This window comes from Cibotium barometz, chromosome 60, assembly GCF_041138505.1.
Source record: "Cibotium barometz isolate CiBa-2024 chromosome 60, ASM4113850v1, whole genome shotgun sequence".
Taxonomy (NCBI): Eukaryota; Viridiplantae; Streptophyta; class Polypodiopsida; order Cyatheales; family Cibotiaceae; genus Cibotium; species Cibotium barometz.
The window spans coordinates 22,810,533-22,833,586 of NC_141105.1; the positions used below are offsets into that span (position 1 = coordinate 22,810,533).

At 41.3% G+C, this 23,054-nt stretch overlaps 1 protein-coding gene across 2 annotated transcripts in view; it reads right to left on the reverse strand.

The window, feature by feature from the left end:
• Nucleotides 1-20,608: 20,608 nt before the first annotated feature.
• LOC147605138 (LEC14B protein-like) overlaps nt 20,609-23,054 on the reverse strand; it is a 178,967-nt gene continuing 176,521 nt past the window's right edge. For both annotated transcript variants that reach the window (XM_086794431.1, XM_086794432.1), the window contains exon 10: nt 20,609-21,202. In XM_086794431.1, coding sequence (XP_086650557.1) covers nt 20,990-21,202 — 213 coding nt within the window. In that variant the 3' untranslated portion in view covers nt 20,609-20,989. The remainder of the gene's footprint in view (nt 21,203-23,054) is intronic.

The following is a 23,054-nucleotide window of genomic DNA, read 5'->3' on the forward strand; positions in this document are numbered from 1 at the left end:
GATGATTTACACCATCATCTTGTGGTTTGATTGCAAAAACCTTCAATCCAATATGAGTAGATAACATTTCAACATAATCATCAGGTTTAGTAATATAAATTCATCCTTGCACAATCCTATGACAATAGGATCACTCTCTAAACCTCCTACAAAAATGTGAAATGTTGTGTTCTCCATGTCAACAAACAAAAAATATAGACTAAAAGAAGATAGAGGAGAAAGAGGTCTCTATTTGCAAAGTACTATATGTCTCACAAACACAACTTAAAATAACTCACAAATCCATAATAAACCAATAAAAACAAATTTAAATTTTAAACACTAAGTCATACATGTTTAAAATAATTTAAAAAAATATATATTTTTATATATATTAGAAAATATATATTTTTATATATATTAGAAAATATATTATTTCTGACAGTCATAAAAACAATCTTCAATCACTGTAAATAGTGTTATAAATATATAAAATCTTAAATTCATTTTCAATGAGAATATTAAATAATAAATGTTTACATAACTAACTCTCATATATATTTTATTTTAATTATAAATATTATTATTTTATTCTTTCATATTTTATTTAAATAACTTATATGATCCAGCTCTCTTGTAAAGTCAAAATCGGAAAGTTGCATGCACCAAACTACAAATGTCTAACCAATGAATTTTAATTCAAAAAATCAACATCATCCCTTAAGATAACCTTACTAAGATTAAGGTTGTCCATATTAATAATAAAGGTGACCTTAAAATTAAGGTCACCCTTCGTTGTAATGGCAACCTTAAGATTAAGTTTGCCCTTAGTAAAGGTGACCTTAGTAAGGTTTCCCTTACTAAGGATGACCTTACCAAGGTCTCCCAAAGTGAGGGGGCGACTTAGTAAGGTTGCCCTTACTACTAAGGGCGCCGCCCATAATAGGGCGATCTTCACTAGGTGACCACCCTTAGTGTGAGAGAAGGGCGGTTGCCCTTAGTGAGGGCGACCAAGGGTGACCCTCACTAAGAGTGACGGCCTCACTAAGGGTGCCCTTACATGGGTCGTCCTTAAGTAAGGGTTGATCCATGTTAAGGTTCCCCTCCCCCCCTCTCTCTGTCTCCTCCACCTCTCTCTCTCACCTCCCTCCTCTATCTCTCTTGCATTCCCTCCTCTCCCTTTCTCAATCGCCTCCCCTCTCTTGCCTCCCTTTATAGCTTCCCCTCCTTCTAGCCTTCGTCTCTAGCCTCCCCTCCCTTGCCTCCCTTTCTAGCTTCCCCTCCTTCAAGCCTTCCTCTCTAGCCTCCCCTCCTTGCGTTCTTCTTGCCTTGCTTTCCCTTTCCTTTTTTGCTTCCCTCCCCTCCTTCTTGTCTTGCTTTTTCTTTTCCTCCTCTCCTTCTTGCCTTCCCTTCTCTTTCCCTCTCCTCTTTATTGTTGAAAATCTATTCTCAGCTTTTTCTTTTCTCTTTCTCTTCCCCTCCCTTTCTCTTTCTTTCTCTTCTTATCGCTTTCTCTTTGATTTCTCTTCTTTTTCTTTTCTGTCTTTTGTCTACATAAGCAACCCTAAAAGTTTATATTGCTTTCCTATTTATATCTTTCTCTTTTTTTTTCCCCAAAACCCTAAAAGTTTGTCTTGCTTTCCTATTTATATCTCTTCCTTTGTCTTTGTCTTTCACTTTACTTATTTATATCTTTCTCTTCCCTTTCTTTTCTTCATCTCCCTATTATTGTTCACTTTGTTTGCTTGTCCTCTTTTTTTTAATCTTTCAATCTCCTTCCTTTTCATTTTATTTATCTTTCGCTTACTCTTCTCCCTTTTGTTTCTCATCTCTTGCTTTTTTTTTCTCCCGGATATGGTGCCTCCTCAGCTTGAAAAAGGGACACGGGTGTTTTTAACGTTCAATGGTACGAAAGTAGCCAACAAAAGTAGCCAATGGCACCGTGTTGCATGTAAACTCCACTGTCGATACCATGCATGGAGTTCCTTTGCCATCTAGGTATGTTGGCATGTCGATTGAAGATGTCGAAGTGGGAGAAGTACCACTTGATTTCTCCATATTAAATCAAAGCAAAGAATGCATCATTTTATGACAGCAACAAGAGATTATGTAAGTGTTTTTTATACCTATTGTTTCCTTGTTATTTATATATTTTTTTGTTTTACTTAAATTAATTTATATTGTATATGTCTTTGTATTTAGATTGACCCACACCCAATGGAAAACCAACATGTAATTAAATCTCCAAAGCGTGGACAACGCTTAAAGAGAACTGCTACTACTAGACAAGCAAGCTAGGAAGTAACAAGCACAAAGAAGATGAGGAAAACAATGCAAGAAGGAGAATATGACGATTGGGTACCTCCACATGAAGAAATCTAAGTCGATCTTGTAAGTCTACAAAAAAGGTGCTTCTTTGAAATCCATGAAAGAAGCAAGGGAAGTAGAAGAGGTGGAAGAGGGAACTGAAAAAGAAGTTGAGAATGAAGGCCACTACATGGTCACACATGCAACTTGTTTGCGAGACTAGAACTCTTGTAAGACAGTCTAAACAGAGTAAAGGTAATTGTTATCCACTTTTTAAGCAATCTTGCATAAGGTCTTATTATGAGTGGCAAGCACAGCCTCTATGTGTACATTGCAGGTGAAGAGATCCATTTCTTTGCTAACCTATTCCCTTCTAAGTCTACAAAATACATAAAAGAAACAAGGGAAGAAGAAGAGATGGAAGAGGGAATTGAAAAAGAAGATGAGAATGAAGGCCACTACATGGTCACACATGCAACTTGTTTGTGACTTGAACTCCTATAAGACAGTCTAAACAGAGGAAAGGTAACTGTTATCCACTTTTTAAGTAATCTTACATAAGGTATTATTATGAGTGGCAAGCACAACCTCTGTGTTTACATTGTAGGTGACGAGATCCACTTCTTTGCCACCTATTACCTTGTGTAGAATTGTGCCTAACTCCTCTATATAAGAAGAGTGAAGTTTAGGTACAAGAAGCTGGCAAGGGAATTCTACACAAATGGCTATGTTGCCGATCGATGTAGGTTCATTTGCTCTACCTCCTCATCCCATAATCCTATTAGATAAGTATCGCAAGATAATGTCAGTAGATGTAATGACATATGGCTAATGAAAAACGGGAGTTCAAGAATGTAATCAAAGACACGGAGTGGGCATCCTTGTCCAAGAAGATGTTTTATGTGTGGGATGGCAATCATTGCATTATGTCATGGATAGAGGAGATAGTAAATGTGTCATCTTAACCTGCTACTTTTTTAATGTGGAGTGTTAAGTTTTTTAAAATAGCAATGGGATAATTAGGTTCACTAAATGTAGCATTCAAGAATGTTGTATCAAGACATCCATGTGTTGATGCTATCCTTATTGAATTTAATGAGAATAGCAAGGGGGAGATCCTCAGAGTCATAGCTTGCTTAAACAGGTAAGGGAACGTACATATTATGAGACTATATGTCTTAAATCTCTTTGACTTAGGATGTTCCAAGTGCAGTATGTTTTATCTTTCGTCTCATAACTCATAATTTGTTTGCCATAGGATGAATGAAGTGGGCTATGTTTCGTCGTCTCTTTGTGGACAAAGTGTACCTCATTAGGGCACTTAGATTAGAAAATAAAGAAACAATTATGAAGTACACAAGAGGAATGAACAAGGCATGGATGGAGAACCATGCCTCGATGAATTAAAAAAAAGGGTCACCCATCTTGATACAACTATGAACTTTTGGAACTATCCCAAATAGTGTTCTAGGTACAATCCTCTATCTTCTAACATTTGCAATATATGATTAACATTTATATACTCTCATACTAATATAGTAACCTGTGAAATATAAGATGAGTACCTCGCTGAGATTGACCCCCTTGTAGATACCTTGCTTGTTGCAAATGAGTTTGAAGACAAATGGAGAACTGCATTTTATAAAGATGAGAGAAAGTGGAGGCATGCTACGAGACAATTAGTCGTGATTGCAAACCCCGCACCAAGGAGAAGGTTTCTTTGAGTAATAAAACCTATTCTCTTCCCTCTTAGTCTTTTTGGTAGGCAATGACAAATTTTGGTATCAATGTTGCGGTTTGATTTTAATGTTGTGTGGTACAGTCGACTAGTGCAAGTAAATTACGATAATAAACTAGATTTTTTGACAAAGGATGGGTTATATAGCTTGGTATCTAGTACATTGCCAAATGACAACCTATGATTTTAGATATCTTGATTGATGGAGATTCACAAAGGCTGAAGGACTCACAAATCCCAAAGAGTAAGTAATAATTATTTCTCCTATTTTCTTGATATATACAAAGCACTATATCTTGTATTAATAACAATTTTAATATTAACATAGCAAATGTAAGCTTATTCAAATATTGGCTAAGACGAGAAGTGATATGGTACTAGATTAGGGCACAAGGTGTGGCAATTCTTATAGAAATTACATCTAAGTACCAAATATAATTTCTAGATATATTTTAGGAGGACCTCACCGATCTCAAGAGATTGTATTTTGGGAAGCTATTTGAGGAAATAGTGGGGTTCCTGAAAAAACAAGGTGTGGTAGCTTCAAACCCTGTTGTCATTAAAGCTACTAAGTGTGTTGTATTTAGGTGCGTAACAATCTAGAAAGACTACGTACTACTTTATTGTGTTCTTATATTTCTAACGTGAATGTAAACAATTATATGTAGATGGATTTGTAAGTGCCATTTCAAGAAATAAATTGCAGTTGTGCTAATCATCGTAAATGAGTGGTAGGATCGAGGACATGAGAACACAATGTATACACAGCAACAACTTCGAGAACTTTGGGATACATGGGTATACAAGAGATGTCCACTATTCCTTGACTTTCCAATGGAAAATTTCCCAAGAGAGAAGGAGATGTACACTCAGGCTTGTAAATCAAAGCAATCCAAGATGGAATGTACTATATATCTACTCATGCTAGTAATTAGATATTTCAATGAATTTCTAATATTATTATCTTATATCTTTTAGAATAATGATTTATATTGTGAAGACTTGAATTCTACGGTGGTAAAAGTTCCAAAGAAGGATGTCACGAATGAAGAGGAAGAAGCAAAGGTAGGAGAGAAGAAGATGACTCTGATGTCATCAGAGTATGACGAAAGCAATTCTGAGGATAACACTCGGCCCATCAAGACAACCCTAAAAATTAACAAAGTGGATCATGCAGCAACACAGGCAAGGCACTCTTTTACTCGTGATTGATTAGTTTTATTATTGAATAGTTGGGATACTAACGTACATGGGTCCAGAGATGCTTGGCAAGATGTGAGGGGTTTGATTATTACATAGTTGGAATACTAACATAGATGAATAAGTTATGGGTAAATAAGCTTGGCAAGTGGTGAAGCGCTAAATGCACCATTTCAACATAATAATCTACCTAGCCTAGGTGTTTTAACTTCAATCCAAATGAATTTTCTAGGTATGATTTTACTAAATAGTAATGACAATCTAATGTACAAGTGTAGTGAATGTATTACAAAACGTATGCTTTGTAGGAGTGTCTCATTGTACGTTCTCTAGAGTAGTCCTCGGTGTTCCAAGCGTGTTGCAACATCAAAGTGCTACTTCCTCTATTGTTATAGAAGCCCTTGACGCTCACAGGTGTACTAATCAATTGTGCAACACATGTAATGATAGTAAATGTGTGTCTTTTATATCGTGTAATGACAATTAATGTGTAACTCTTCTTAGCATGGTGTAGAGCAGGACAATTTTAGGAAGGTGAGAGCATTTGTTGGTTATCCTTTCAAGATAAGCCGTGCGATTCAAAACTAGAAGTGGTGCCCAAAGGAGCTAGCACATCTTTTTAATATGTTACAAACTGTAAAAGAGAAAAATCAGACCTTTAATATTAAAGGTGTCAATACAAGCATAGGATGTGATTATATTGTAGTGAGGTTTCCCACAAGAGGTTCTGTTTATGGCTACCTACCGGTGAAATTATCCCACCATGCAATCTTTGTACATGTGAGTGATCAAGACGAATTTTTTAACATTAAGACCTTAGGTGTTATTGTGCTTATGTTGGGTACAAATCCTCATGTTTTACGTCTATGCCATGTAGATGGAGATGAACCTTTATCGCTTAAGATTTTTGAGACCATCCTAGACAACAATGGCTCCCTCTATATCAAGTGACAACCATGATAGGGAAGGGTGAGCAATATGGCTTCATATTAGACACCCCACTGAATATGCGATATACAACGAAGATTGGAAAGGAATTTGGACAAGAGGTGAGCAACACTAACCATAGAGGTGCTTATGATTCTCATAAAAGATTGTCATTGAACATCACTTTTTGTTACAATAAATCATCTCATACTCTTGTGCAGACCTATAATCTCATCTCGTGCTACCTTCATGAGCATAGTTGGAATGAACCATGCACAACCTTTCTTGCGTGATTATATCATTGATTCTTACACCACGATGCACTGGGGAAGATGCCCAAATGGGACAACATAGTGAGGTATGGTATAAACATATAAGTACTCTAAATTATGGGTGTTGCATATTATGTGGAATTTAGAGAAATGTTTTCATTGCAGGTGGATGTCAACGTGGATACGACTTTTGGGATAGCCTGTTGAAGCAACATGTGTGATTGTAGAGCTTTATGCAGGATGTGGAGATTGTGCTATGGTAGTGTGCAAATTAGGCATGAACATTGTTTGTATTAATCCTGAAGAGGATGTTTTGGAGAGTGTCTTGATGAAGATGTCATTGTCGTGCAATGAATATATTTATTTACAAATATTCAAGTGATTGGGTTTAACAATTGTTTATGATTATGTCATGATCTTATTTTATATATGAATAAAGAGAGAGAGGGTGAGAGCAATGCAAGTTGGGGTTTTGCAACATGAGATATGATTGACAGTTTCAATAATGTTTTTCTCAACATGTCATACAAAGTAATAAAGAATTGGCATTTCTGTATTGTGTGGATAAATAAGGTAGTGTTAAGTTTGTAGACTCGAAGAATTTGTACGCGTAAAATGAAGTTTAGTCTACTGTGTTAAGAAATGAATGATAAGTTTGTGGCCCCACATGAACAGAAGGATAAGAGAGAGAAAACATGAAAAGCAAGGGAGATGAAAGAGGTGACAACATGGAGACAAGAGAAAAACACATGAAGAGAGAGAGAGGATGCTATTTCCCTTATAATGTATGAGCTTCAATCCAAAGAGGATTAACGGTGATGACAGAGACAAGGACGAGGGAAGGAGGAGGAGAGAGAAGGAGAAGGGGGAGGGAGAGGGAGAGGGAGAAGGAGATCACTAAAAAAGAGATGGTAGGGGAGAGATAGGGAGTGAGAAAGAGGTAAGGGAGAGTGAGATAAAATAGAAGAGATACAAGAGAGAGAGAGAGAGAGAGAGAGAGAGAGAGAGAGAGAGAGAGAGAGAGAGAGAGAGAGAGAGAGAGAGAGAGGAGAGGAAGAATAGAGAGTGTTGTGAGATGGTAGTAGAGAGATATGAGGGTGGGAGAGGGCAAGAGAAAGAGATGGAGAGAGAAAAAAACTGAAGGGAGTGAGAGAAGCAATGGATAGATGTGAGATGGTTGGAGAGAAAGAGAGAGGAGAGAAAGAGAAGAGAGTGACGTGAGGTAGTTGGAGAGAGAGAGCGGAGGGAGAGAAGAGAGGGAGAGAAGAGAGTGTGCTAGGGGAGAGAGAGAGAGAGAGAGAAGAGACGGAAAGATGTGAGGTGGTTGGAGAGAGAGGAGAGAAAGAGAAGAGAGTGTGCTAGAAGAGAGAGAGCGAAGAGAGAGGTGGAAAGATACGGTAGGAGAGGGAGAGAGAGAGAGAGAGAGAGAGAGAGAGAGAGGGAGGGAGGAGCAAGGTTGGTGGTGAAGAGAGGTGGGCTAGGTTGGGTTGGGAGGTGGTGGGAAGAGTTAGAGAGAGAGTGTATAAAGTAGAGAGAGAGGGTAGCCAAGAAGAGCTCCCTCGGTGATGACCATCCCCATCATTATCAATTTCACCTTTTTCTCTTTCTTCCCATGCTTTGGGAATCTTTGTATGTTCCTATTGAGTAGGATGACCTTCATTTTATTTCCATTCTACATTCTTATAAAAAACATCTCTTACAACAATCAACTCTTTTGTGTTCCTATTGAGTAGGATGACCTTGATTTTATTTCTATTCTACATCCTTATTAAAAACATCTCTTACAAACAATTAACTCTTTTTGAAAACCATCATTCCTTTTATGAATCTTGGTTCAACAGAAAACCTAAGGTTGAATCCATGCGTGCTTTTGGTTGTTCCTATTGAGTAAGATGACCTTCATTTTATTTCCATTCTACATCCTTGTAAAAAACATCTCTTACAACAATCGATTCTTTTGTATCCTGGTCATACATCCTATAATCTTCCTTTATTTACAATAACTAATAAATACATATTTCCTTGCTTTTGTATGAAGCTATTTTCTCAACTCATCAGCAACATCAACAAAACCAGCACATTCAAATATCCTTAAGTTATCGATTTTGGGTTTGAGATTTATGAATGCATCATAGGGAGTGAGTCCTCTTACAATTTCTCTTGGTAACATGTTTCTCAAGTAAGAAGTTATATTCATTGCAATCCATTTATACACCATGGTTTATCCATGATTGTTTATCGCTTCCACAAGATGAAGATGGGATGTTGTAAATTTATTGAAACTAATTTTAGAGTTGATTTGAATAATAAGATAAGCTCTATCTACCTCTTTCTCTAGCTCTACCGTCATAACCTTCCCTAGTCCATTCAACACTATTGTCTCACAAGTTCTCTCAAGTCCATTGTTTCTCCTATGGATACACACTTCTCTCAACTTCAACATAACCATCTTCATTCACAACCTAGAACTTTATTAAAATTGATGTTTCAAGGATGAGTAGCCTAGATATGCTTCTTAACTCAAGATTCCCGAACATCTTTCTGTGTATTTAAGCCACTCAAATTACTTAAAACAATGTCTTGAAAATTTATTCTATTGAGATGTAATGCATACGTTTGTTTCCTCTCCCATTCATATACTCTAAAGAGATGTAATGCATAATTTTGCTTCCTTTCATATATTATAAATTCACTAACAAGTTTGCTTTCTCGACAATGATTATTTTCTAATAATATTTCCCAACAAAATTTATGACTAAGATATCCTCCATTCTATGCTCCCAAATGCCATAGTGCGGCTTCCATTCAATTGAGAATTAACTTCAAGTTATGTATTTGAGCTTTCCATGCCCTTCATTTGATTCTTATGTTGTTTTTAATTGCTTTTTCACCAATGCGATGTTGCTGAGATCTCCACCTCCTTTGCAAAACTTGAGCTTTAGATTGTCTACAACATTCTTTTAACAACCCAAACTTGTTTTTCAATCTATGCAATCAATGTGATACCATGTTTGACATAACACAGTAAATTGCTACCATAGCACCGTGACTACTATAAAGCACTCTCTATTTGCTTTCTTTAAAATGGGAGACACAAGTATGAAAACAAGATATAGTAGTTCACAATGATAAGAAAACACTAATATTAAGAACTTCCAAGATCAATATCAACACAAATTTGAGCACCATAAATGATGATAAAGAAAATTGTTTCTAATATCAATGAAGACAGATCTATGTAGACAATAATCTAAAGAGATTCTCTCTATCCCAAAGATTTGATGTGAAAATAGTACAGGCATCAATCAAACCTTACATGAGAGAGGGAATCGAGATCAATGGTACCTCATAGAGTCCCACTCAAGAAGACCATATGGTCTCACTAGGATGTAACAATACACTGCAACCATAAAACACTATGTACTAGAAAGGAGAGAGGGAGCCAAGCTTAATGGTACCTCACAAAGTCCCAATCAAGAAGACGATATGGTCTCACTAGGATCTCTCTAGGATGCAACAACATATTGCAACCATAGAAGCATGGTTTACCATGGGGGGATTGGTTTCCCAAGGGTTAATATTGAGGAGAAACAATATGATAAGAAAACTCCTTGTGGAGGAGTTGTGACAATCAAGGGTCTAACATTGTGGTTCTTATTTATTATTAGTGTGTACTTTTGTTGAAAATGTTCATGGTCCTTTGATATGATTCAAACATTTACATAATTATGTTGCAATATTTTAACCCATGAGTATCAAGCACCAAAAAAACCTAGCATTGCCAACAAGATGATTACTAGAAATTTGATCTATTTAAAGCACGTAAATCCTCAAATCTTGTTCTCAAAAAATTCATGATAAAGGCTTAAAGGAATTATAGAAGTGATGAAGCACACCGAAGTATTTTGCAAATCAAACTTCACTTTTTGGCAAGGCAAACAATGCCATATGTATGCTTCAATATTCTTCTGCATCCTCGACCAAAACATAAACTGCTCTAATATTTGTGTAGCTACTAGGATGCCTCTATGCTATGAAAACGGAGGTGTAGGACATTTTTCCATCACCTTATGCTTGAGAGATCCTACACCACACTGTTGATTTTGCATCATGAATAACCTTATCACATTGGTGTAGGACAAGTCTATTATCGTCCCTACCTATGTGGCTCTCCATGCAAGTGCAAAATTAGCAATGATAGGATTCTCACATATTTGAAAGATTCTCATGAATATGCAACTCAAACCACACCTCAAGAACTTCTAGATAATGCACCTACAACTACATTGTTTTTGCCAAGTGTGTGAAAATGTGAATATGTAACGTTGACCATAAGATTTCGCACATCATGTCATTTTCAAACAACTTAGTTTGCATAAGAAAGTACATAAGGCTTTTATGATTGGTTTTAGAGCATAAATTCAACTCCCCATAGGTCGTGCTTCTATATGGTAAGAGCATGCATTACCTCTAATAGTTAAGTTTTGTATACAATCAAATAAAGCTCCGATGGTTGGAGATAACTATTTTCAAAAGCAATTGCATGACATTTTCCACAAAAAGCAACATTGCATACTTTCCCCATGCTAACTCCTTAGTCCTTAGTGACCAAGCGGTCAGTCATGAGTGGACAACCTATTAAAACCATAAGCATCCACAAAGCAACACTTTATACTTTCTCCATGGTAACCCCTTAGTTACCATGGAGAACACATGCATAACATTTCACACAACCTTAAAGAGAGAGAGAGAGAGAGAGAGAGAGAGAGAGAGAGAGAGAGAGATATTAAGCGTCTACTAAAGACCCAATGGGCCTATGAGACCAAAGTGACACAATAATGTCCATGGCATATCTCGTCATGGAATGGAAAATAAAACAGAAAGAAAACATAAACATAGCTATCTCACTTAGGTGATACAAAACTATCCATAGAAACTCATCATGGAAATACTAAGAACATAGAAACATGAGAGCATCATCAGCTCCGAGTAGATGGTATACCACTCTCCAAAATATCAAGCATGGGGCTAATCAGTATGGCTAAGAGGTCTCCCTCAACTATGTCACGTGGATAGGTAGCTCGATGGTGGTGGAGCATGTCCTGGATCTGGAGCTGATGAGGTGATCGTAGTCGATGGGAGGGCCAGGGGCGTCGGGCATGCTGGAGTGTGGAGGCTCCGTCCGAGGTAACTCCTCTCAGGTGAGGTAGGTCCGGAGCAGCTCGTGGAGGGTCCACAAGATCCACTATATTGGTGTCCTCCATCTCCTGGGTCTGGAAGAATCCGGTGATGGTTGGCTGGTGAGGGAGGGAGCGGGGTGGCTGGGGCCGAAGCTCTCTCAAGAAGGTGTCCCTGTGTTTGCAGAGCTCAAGTAGGAAGAGGCCTACACAACGCTGGTCCTGAAAGTCAATGATCCTGGAGAGTGGACCAAATCCCTCACGAAATAGATAGTGAAACCTTCTGCGGATCTCATAATATACTGGGCAATGGCATATGTAATGCTCCTTTGTCTCAACCTCTATGTGGCATAATCGACAGATCCTCTCCTCTCTGGGTCTCCGTATGAGCTTCCTGACTCTGAAGATGCGCTCAGCTCTACCTGTCGGTGATGGGATGAAACCCATATTTGGCCAATCGCAATCCGCATGGCATGGGACATGTGAACACTCAAGTAGCCCGACTGCTAGATGAATCCATCCTCAGTGAGTGTGAGGAAGTGATCTCTGTAGAAGTGCATCTTCGTAGGGAGCTCCGAAGGTGTGATCCATGTGCAATGGGTGTAGAGGCTGAGAAGATCTAACCAGATAACCCGGTTGATATCCTCATGAGAGAGTTGAAGAAAAGGGGAGTCCAAACTGTACTAAAGGAGGGGTAGGCAGTTCATGCGGAGCCCATACACTGAGAACAAAGTGGAAACTAGTGCATACCATACTCCAGAGTGGCCCTCAAGTGCTAGTTGTCTTGAGGACTCCAGGGAAAGCCTTGGGTACCTACGGGGATCCATGTGACTGATGCGATGGAGGCATGTGACTGTCTAGAAGAGTGCATCCACTACCATCACGGCTGCAGCAAACTCTGCCTGGATAATCTGGTGTGGGACAGATGGTTTGTTGTGGATCATACTGGAGAAGAGAGAGAGAGAGAGAGAGAGAGAGAGAGAGAGAGAGAGAGAGGTCAATAATGGTACCGAATGTATACAATCACAATTTGTAGGTGAAACATTCAAAAAAACATGCATGTAGTGTCTGTATGTGCATGTGTGTGCGCGTGCGCGAGTTTCAAAGTGCACTTGCACTTCAAAATTTCCTTTTTTTAAAACATCCACACTGAGGAAAACTTTGAAGACTAACAATTTTCCAAGAAAGTATGACATTAGTTAATCTACCAAAAAAATAATAATCCATATACATGGTAAGAGAGAAGGAACTGCAAAAGTTCAAAATGGTATGGAATGTATAAAATTTATAACAAGTGAAACATTAAAAATAATATGCTTGGCTAAGGGAATTTTGATAGTTATCAGTTTTCCAAGAAAATTTGACGTGATTGAAATTATGGAAGGAATAAGGTTGTACTAAATACTATCCAAAAAAAGGTATATATGCCCGAGTTGTGGTACTAAATAAAGCTGATGTGTGTATGTGCGTGCATGCGTGCGTGCGTGTGTGTGTGAGAGAGAGAGAGAGAGAGAGAGGTTTTCTCAAGCTTGCATGAAAAGGCAATCATTCTATTCTTTACAAGGACCCCCTTGAAATGGATGATTCGTCAATGGTTTCATACATTGTTGCAGGCTGATGCTATGGCAGACATCTTTGATGGCATGAGGGCCTTTTTTGAAGTTGTGCTTTCCTTAGCTGATTTTCGCACTCAGTTGTTGCAAAAGATGCCTTTGTTCTGTGATGGCATCTTTTGCAACAAAGGCATCTTTTGCAACAACTGCTGTACATGCTGTGCCACAGAGACTAATGGTTGATTTTCAGGAATTGCTTAAAGTGGAATGCCCTATTGGGTGGAAGTTACCAAATGCCCTTCTTCATATTGGCCCTCGTTGCATGAGGCAATGGCTAAAATGGGCAAAGGGTTGGTTCTGCCACGTGCGACATCTAACAACAGGAATAGGCTATGTATGCTCTGGGATACATCCAAGCCAAGACCAGCGTGGTTGAGGATGTTCTCGCCTTGTATGCTAAAAGTGTAGTTTAGACTCAAATGGGGAGCCTTTGCTAGGCATTGCTTTAAATGTGGGAAGATTGGACACTTTATGGTGGCAGAATGTACGCAAGTAGAAGAGGTGGCAGTAGCCAATGTTGATAATGATTTGGTAATGCATCGAGTTGGTACAATGGCTCAAGTGTCTTCTGCAGTGCCCACGATTGCATAGAATCAAATGCATGCTTCTGGTAATATGGATAAAGGCAAGCAAGTTTTGGTCGAAGAGCCTGCCTGGCAAGAAGTGCAACATAGAAAAGGGAAAAAACCTGAATCTAAAGTGCATGCAGGGAGCTAGGCTCTCCTGTCAGATCCCTCAATCACATAAGCACATCGGGTTATGACATGCTCAAACCCGCCGTTGGTTCAAGATCATCAACAATTGGGACAATCTCGGAGCCATTAACCATTGAGTTACAATTTGAGAGCTCGGAATGCAAAATCTAGAGATCCGCCTCCAAGGCTATCTTTTGATCGCAGGGGGCCGATGATTACTCCGTGGGACCAGAGGTCTACTGCTAATGTAAATAAATCTTGGGCCAAGCCATCCACTTCAAGATCTGTCCCTTCTTGGCAAAATCATTATGCTGTCTTAGTTGAGTACATGCCGGATGTTTTGGCTGTGTTGGATGCAAAGAATCGAAAAGGGAAGCAAATATCTTCCTCACAGTGAATTTTTGCTTCTATCTAATGAAGATAGCTACATGGAATGTGTGTGGACGGTGCTCCCACGATAAGCAATACATTATGTGGCAGACTCTGTTGGGGAATAGTTGGGATGTCTTGTGTGCTGTGGAACATAAAGATCATGCGCAAGCTGGCTCCTCTTTATGCTCAAAGGTTATCGTGCATTTTTATGCCAGGGTTTCAACCAACCGGAGTTCTGGGGGGGAAGAGAGAGAGAGAGAGAGAGAACTTGTTTGAACTAATTTTGCTCAAATTGATGGACTACAAAGGGGTGGACCCAAGCTAAAAGTAAAAATAGAAGAGTTTATAATGTTGTATAATCAGTGTTCATGGCATTTTTATTAAAAGTATGCTTTGAAGTGAAGTAAATACCTAGGCATAGCAAAAAAAAAAAGCTAAAAGTAAAAATAGAAGAGTCTTTAATGTTGTATAATCCGTGTTCATGGCATTTTTATTAAAAGTATGCTTTGAAGTGAAGTAAATACCTAGGCATAGCAAAAAAAAAGGAGGATGCCTAAAACATCAGGTAAAGCTAGAGAGAGGGGTTGATCCGAGTTATGCTATCCATTCATTCTGATGGTTAGCAACAGTAATGCTGCTGCAAAGGAAATCTTCCTTTCATCCAACACCCCTTGTCTCCATTAACCAAGTGTCCGTCCGAATATGAACTTTGAGATAAAGCTTAGAACCCTAGGGGTCTTGTGGTGCTCGACTGTGCTGCCTTGCCTACACCATTGCACTCGCATTCCTACGAGCTACTAATAACTACTGATCTTGCTGCAAACAGCCGAACACCGGTGCTCGTTGAGCTGCTGTAGTTGTGCTAGGTGGGTTGGGCTTTTGCTGCAGGCCCCTGCATGGCCAGAACAGCAGCTGGATCTATGGCAATGGTCCCACGCTGACACGGCCAGAACAGCAGCTGGATCTAAGGCGATGGTCCCAAGGTGTGTCACCGCGAAAAAGCATTGAGCTGTCCTGAGGTAGATGCTACTGCATGTCACAGAGTCAAAGTCTGCTACAGCATAGCCCAAGTATTAACCCCAACCTCCAACACACACACACACACCCCACCACCGAAGCTGGGAATTGGGTCTTGACCTGCGCACCTGTCAACTCTGCCTGCCACTTTTCCCCTTCTCCTTTCGCCCACCATTCCCCCTCTTTTCTGCACATTTCCCTCCTGTCCGCCATTCACCCCTTTACCTGCATCTCCTTTTGCCTGCCATACCCTTCTTATCTGTGCATTTCCCTCTTGCCCGCCATTCACCTCTCCCCCCTTTCCCCCTTCCTCCTGTTTGCTTGTCTTCTTCTCCCGTTTCCTATGCAGATAAGCACTTCCTCTTGCCTCTCCCATGTCTTTGCCTATGTTGACATACATACTAAAATTTATTGTGTTCAAGTTGGCTGCCCGCCCTTTGATTGGCCTTATGGCTTCTGCCCAAGCCAATCATCCTCCACCGCCACCGATCGGGAGAACAATCCTTTTCTTCGATCTTCCTCAGGTTCCCTGGGCTCCGATGGATGGAAGTTTTTGGCTTCCATAGGGTCAGAGCTTTTGGACGAAGTCCCTGCCTTTCCAGAGAATCCATGAGTTGTCACGGCGAGTGTTGATGGCGTATCATGAGTCATGATACTTGTCAGTGACTCCTGTCTTGCAGATGATAATGTGATGCTACCAGGACCAAATGGCTCTTTATTTCGACAACCGAAGGAGATGTCGGTAGACCGGACCATTGCCGTGTTTGCCGATGATAGGGCCACATTGCCCCACACTATTTCAGAGCCATGGGTCACACTAGGAGACGGCACAAACGCGCCCCCCCATGCAACACAACCTTCGTCCCCTCCACCCCTCGTTGCCCCCAAACCTCGGCTTGTTTGGGTTTATAGAAAGGTTGACAGTTGTGCACCCACTCCTGATCCACCTAATGATCACGTGAGATCCCATTATAGTGGGACAGCTCCAGATGTTGACACATCACCTTCGCAGCAGAATGTATTCCACAGGGATTTATTACATGAGGATGTATTGCATGGTGATGTACAATAGAGTGTGCAGGCTGATGAGCCAGATGTACATGCCTTGCAGCATCTTGGTAATGATGTGCATGTTGATGATGATGTTTTATGCTCCACAATTGCCATCACACCTGATAACTTTCTGCCCTAGTATAGACCTATGAGAGGCACCGAGCTAGATATGGTGCCATGTTTTCTGCCTCTTTACCATGAGAGTTGTCTCCTGAAATGTGCAGGGCCTTGGTGGCGTCCTTGCTCGCCACCGAAAGTAGGTCATCAGGAACCAGCTTCACCCTGCAGTTATAGATGGTCCCATGGATATTCTGCTCGTGCAAGAGCATAAGCTTAATGCTGACCAGTGCTCTAGATCTGGCAAGCTTTTATTTGGGTTCCACTACATATGGAACCAAAGGTGGAGAAAGTACTTCAGTGAGACAGCTACATTTTATTCCTTATATGATTGATCATGGAGTTATTATCCCTGATAGAGCATGATGGATTACGCTTATGCAAGGCGGATTCAAAATTGGTGTGCTGAATGTGTATGCTCCTAACCTCAAAGGAGAAAGAATTATTTTTTAGAATGCCATCATGAACTCTCCCCCTCATGCAGATTATTGGATCATTCGAGGCGACTTCAACATGGTTGAGCAACCCCACGGATAAGAAGGGGGAACATGAAGGCATCATTCACCCTCTAGAAAGAGCATCCTGGGAGAGATTTATCTTTTTCTTTCATGGCAGGGACTGTGGTTAGAGGATTACTTACGTAGGAATTCACTCCTCTTTCTTGGAGTAATCGTAGAAGTGGTGCACGTTGCATTTATTGGCGCTTGGACGGCTGTTATGTTGATGATTGGTTGATAGAGGTGGCACTGTCTTCTTTACTCCATGCACCTCAAAGTTAGACCATTGTCCTGTGGTTTTGTGCATCAAAGATTTGGGGAGCCAAAACTCTCCCTCCCGAGTACACACCAGAATCTCTTTATTCGGATGCAGAGTTATCACGGAAGGTGATGGATGTTTGGAGAACTTGTGATGCTCCCGACTCTAGGCAGCAAAGAGTTGCTCTTGCCTTAGAGAGTGTCAATGATGTTTATCACAGTGTGGCCCTAGCCAAGAGGCAAGAGATCATGGATAGAGAGAGCTATCAGATGTAGAATGTTAGCTTTGTAGAGGGAACTTAAGAAACACCCTGACGCCCAATGTATCTCAGATGCATTATGCACCATTAGGAACTCAGTTGCAAGACTCTTGAGAGTAGCCTGGAGAGTTTCATTATCATGCACAGGAGTCATTCTGGATTTAGATCGCAGGTAGATGTAACACGGAATGTGTTAAAACATGCAGGGAGTGCTCTACACAAAGCTTGGCATGACCAGGAGGATTGTCTCTGATTTTTACTATTGCTTGTTATCTGTAGAGGGTCACTTCCCTCAAAGGGATAGGGCACAACAAAAGGTTTGGGAGTCCAGTTGAAATTGGTGCATTACTTGATGCTCTTTTTCGGTAGATAAGCTTATACATGTAATTAAGACATTACCACATAGTAAATGTTCTGGGGATGATCCGCTCTCCCACATTTTTCATGAGTTTTTGGGATGGCATTGGGGATGAGATCACTTTGGCATCATAGGATCTATGGAACACGCGCTCTTTGGCTCCTTTTCTAACTGAGGGTCTTATCCACCTCATCCCTAAAGGTGGTGATAAGACTAACATTGCCCACTGGAGGCCTATCGCATTGCTTGGCATTGCATACAAATTGCTTGCCAAGGCAATGAGCATGAGAATGTAGCTAGTGTTACAAATAGTCATTCATGACACACAATGGATTCCTCCAAGGAAGAAGCATCTTTGATGACATCTTTTCCTTTTGGGAGGTGGTAAAGTGGGCCAAGGCAAGTAATCAACCCTCGGCCATCTTGCTACTTGATTTTTAGAAAGCCTATGATTGAGTGGATTGGGACTTTTGAGAGGGTACTCTTGCACGCATGGGATTTTCTCAGGATTGGATCAGAGGTGTCTCTTGCCTTTATTGGGAGGCCCACAACACTATGCTTTCTTGTAGTATCTCATTGTTGCAGAAACTTTGAGCATTTTCCTTTGCTCTAGTGCGCCAGAGAGTCTACATTGAGATTGCCACTGTGCACAGAGGAGGAGCTTCTGAACTCAGAGTTGGTTGACAATACAATGATATCTCTTGAGACATCCTACTCATGTCTCTGCTCATTGCGCTTGCCTTGGCAGAGTTTTGCCTAGTAGTAGGGGCTTTTATAAACTGGCATAAGTCTATCGGATTTTGTGTTAGTGACTCCAAGACAAATGTTGGCTTCACATAGATTTAGAGAGGACACATTGCCAGATATCTTGGATGCCAGGTTAGAATAGACATTACACCCACCCAACAGTTTGTCCTCGTGCTCATGAGCATAAAGAAAAATCTCCTTCATTAGAGCTCTAGGAAGCTCGATCTAGCGTCTAGATCCCTGGTGGTAAACCAGGTGTTGCTTGCCACAACTTAGTATGCGACTTCTTATTGGTGTTATGACCGTGGATACATTAGACATTTGTGGATAGTGATCCACAAATTCTTATGGTCAGGGCTTGATGGCACATCAAATACCAGGGCCAAAGTTGCTTGGGAAATTATTATCCTTCCCAAGCATGAAGGGGGATTGAACATCATTGATCCTAAGATCCAATGCAAATCTCTTCTTTGCCTGTTAGTGGTTAGAGCATTCCTTCCTGGTATTGAGCCCTAGAAGGATTTCATGATGTAGCATACTCTTAGATGTGTCCCTAAGAGCGGTGGTGACTGGAGGCACAACACACGTCTTATTTTCTTTGTGGCAGATTACCACCCCCCGTCCTCCCCACTAGTTCCTACCATTATCTGGGCTTGGAGTAGTATGCGGATATTTTTATGTCACAAGCCCCCAAGCTCAGTAGATGAGGCTAACTGGCAACCCATTATGTGGAACCACCTTATTCGAGATGATCTTGGCAAACCCTAACAACAATAGGATATATGTAGCTGCCAGATTGGGAGAGATACGCAATGACAGTACTTGATTGGAAGAACTTTAAAAGTCTTCCAAATGATCAGAGAGAGGCATCTACCCAACATCTCAAAGGGAGTTGGGGGGTTTTTTCTAGGACATGCGTGCCCCTTCAGGTGGTGGATGCTTGAAACTAGAGGAGGAAGAGATTGTTGCCTTCTATTCAATTCAGTCTGGATGGCGGATAGAGAAATGTGATGTACACGTGATCACACCTGGCTCTATGCTCGTGGTGCCTATGGCTAGTGCCTATATAGTGGATGCACTAAAGGTATCTTACTTCTTCTGGCTATTTCTTCACAGTGGGTTTCCCGCCAACCAACGGAGATCTATTTTTGGCATGGACCCCTGTTGTTCTAGATGCACAGCTCCATCAGAGACTGCTTATGGGAGTGCAGAGGAGAACAGAGGATCTGGGTATCTATAGCCCAGAAGTTGGGCAGATTGAGAAGTGATCCTATTAGTATTACTTGGGGTGATATTGCATGGTTGACTGAGTCTGGCCCACAGCTTCGTTTTGAGGGCAGGGAGCAGATCCTGTTATACTTGTCCATAGAGGGATAGCTCACAGATGTTGTTTCAGGATATCCCACAGTTACAATACACATCACCTTCGTTGAGTATTGACACCACCTGGGAGGTTACTGGAAGACCAGATGCTCAGAGGCCTTCGAGGGTATTCAGGTTTATGACACCCAATGTATTTGCAGTATATGGAGTGACATCATTCACACTCTTTTGGCCACTTCGTCCACATACATATAGAGCTGCACAGACAAAATGCAGAAGATTTATGAGAGTTGAAGCATGGTATTTTCTTCTCCTCCACTTCTTGGAGACTTTTATGGCAGCATAGTGCCCCTGATTGGTTGAGATCTCCCTACCTTTTGGCTTGAGATCTCCCTTTGTATAATTTTATTTTACTTAATAGAAGTCTCAAACAAAAGAGTCTATGAGACCAAAAGTGATACATGTGACTTGAGGGTAATTGTATGCCCCTGATTGTTGAGATCTCCCTACCTTTTGGCTTCAAATCTCCCTTTGTATAATTTTATTTTACATAATAGAAGTCTCTAACAAAAGAGTCTATGAGACAAAAGTGATACATGTGAACTGTGGGTAATTGTATGCCAGCAGTATATGGAAGGGGGAAAAAATACTAGCTACCCAAAGAACAGGACCCATGTACTACATTAGAGAGAGAGAGAGAGAGAGAGAGAGAGAGATATATATATATTAACGTCTGCAAAAGGCCAAAATTGGCCTATGAGACAAACAAGTAGTACAATGATGTTCCTCCAGTCATCAAGAGGACTTTCTTGGATAATTTGCACTAGGACTTATTCTGAACAATCGTTTTAAACTACACCCGTACACTTTGTTATTATGATATCAATTGGTTCACATGGCAAACTTTAATGGTCAAACCAACACAACGGCACAAGGCTGTCTGATTGATGCTTTTTGAAGAACTTTACACTTTATTGCATATACAGAAGACGCAACAGCATAATGACCCTTGTGCTTGGATCCACCGAAGGTTATATCCAATTAGTAGGAACAAGCTGCTTGATGACATCGTAGAACAGTTAATCGCTTTCAAACTCATCCATATCAAAGGTGGGTATCTGGTGACGAGAAACGTATCTTTCACCAACAGAATCACCATGCAGATGTTCCCATTCTACTATTTTTCCATCCCACGACGAGCTTACAAGCTTAGGGTAAATAGGATGCCAGCTGCAGTCCCGAACTGTTGACCGGTGAAAGCCACCAAGTTTTCCAGCACATTGTCCAGTAATCTGTAAACACAAAAATGTAATATCTCTCTCTCTCTCTCTCTCTCTCTCTCTCTCTCTCTCTCTCTCTAGCACCATTCAAGTTCCACCATTCAAGAGGTGGAAGGCTGCGCAGGACTGCCAACAGTAAGGCGCCGGGCCGGTTGTCCTTGTAGCGCTCGTTGGCGCCATATCGCCCTGCGTGGATTCATCTGCAGCGCCTCAGCCTTCAAAAAGTTGCAGACAGAGGTTTCGCTTCAGCCTGTCGCTTCAGCGGCCAGCCTTCAGCGAATCAATGGTGGCGTAGCCTGTTTTGAGTCTCGACACTGGTGACCGGACACCCGGACACAGGTGGGAGATTATAGGAGAAACAAGGGGGGCGTTGCTGAACAGAGACAGCCGCCTAGTTTAATCTCTCTCTCTCTCTCTTTTGGCGACTGGTGAGCTGCACACGGATGTAGGAGGGGAGGCGCAGGACTGCACTTTCTCTCTCTCTTGTGGAAGGCTGCGCAGGACTGCAGGGTGGCCAGGCTACAGGCAGTGCACAGAGATTAACAGGAGAAGGTACAGTAAGGTGCATCTGCGTCAGGTGCAAACAGTAAGGTGCATCTGCGTTCAAACAGTAAGGTGCAGGAGGTACAGTAAGGTACATCTGCGTCAGGTGCAAACAGTGAGGTGCAGGAGGTATAGTAAGGTGCATCTGCGTGCAAACAGTAAGGTGCATGAGGTACAGTAAGATGCACCCACCCACCCTTGCTCAGGCCCCCAAGGCAGCAACTAGTAGGGGAAAACATGTCTCAACCCCTAGAGGGGGAACAGGATGGTGAGACAACCTTTCACACCCCCACGAAGGCACCAAATGCCTACCCCCGCAGAAGACTGAGGGAAGGAATCATGTCCCCTAGCTCACGAAGGATTACGAAGATGGCCCGATGAGATGAGGCCCTTTATGAGGAGCTACAGCTTCACATAATGACAGAGATGAACACCATGCGACAGGAGCTTGAAAAGGAATGGACCGAGCAGATGCATGCCCAAAGGAAAGTGATATACGAAACGCTGAAGGAAGAGATATATGTCCAATTGAAGGGAGAAATGCAAGCCCAAGTACGGGTTGAAATGGAATTAGCCCAAGCCTTGATGCACACGGAAATGAAAAAAGAGATGCAGAAATGGAAGGATGACATGCTCCGAGAGATTGGCACAACAGTTGCATCGTACGAAGGCACTTTGAAGACATGTATGGCTGACCGCGAAAAAGACATCACAAAAATGCAACACACTTGGGAATCATGTAAGGCAAAAGTGGCTGCAGGTGAGAAGGAAATGCATTCATGGGCTGAAATTGCCAGTGCCACAAAGAAACAAATTGAGGAAGTCAACCCATGGATTGAAGTAGTAAAAAAACAAAAGGATACACCAGTCAATAAAGTAGAGGTGATGAATGCTACATTGGAAGAGGAAGCCAAGAGACGGGCACGTGCCTTACATGTACGTGTAGTTGGGTGGGAAGATAAGGGAAATCCCCAAGAGGATGCAAAAGCTCTTGCAACAAAAATTGGAGCCACTGATGTACCCATTACCGGAGCATGGCGAGTAGGCAGAGATGAAACCAGGGCGAAGATATTGATCATCAGGTTTGGTGACTTGGAGAAGAAGAAGGCCTTCCTCTCCAAAAGGATGGCCCTTAAGGGGGAAAAGATTTATTTGTATGAGGACCTTACACCGGCATAGATAGCACACCGGAAGGAACACATGCCGCGTGTGCTTGAGGCAAGGAAAGCGGGGAAATGGGTGGTATATAGAGATGGTCGAGTCATCATTACGGAGAGGAGGCCCGCTTGACGGTGTGCGGCCTATGAGAGCTTGCGATTCA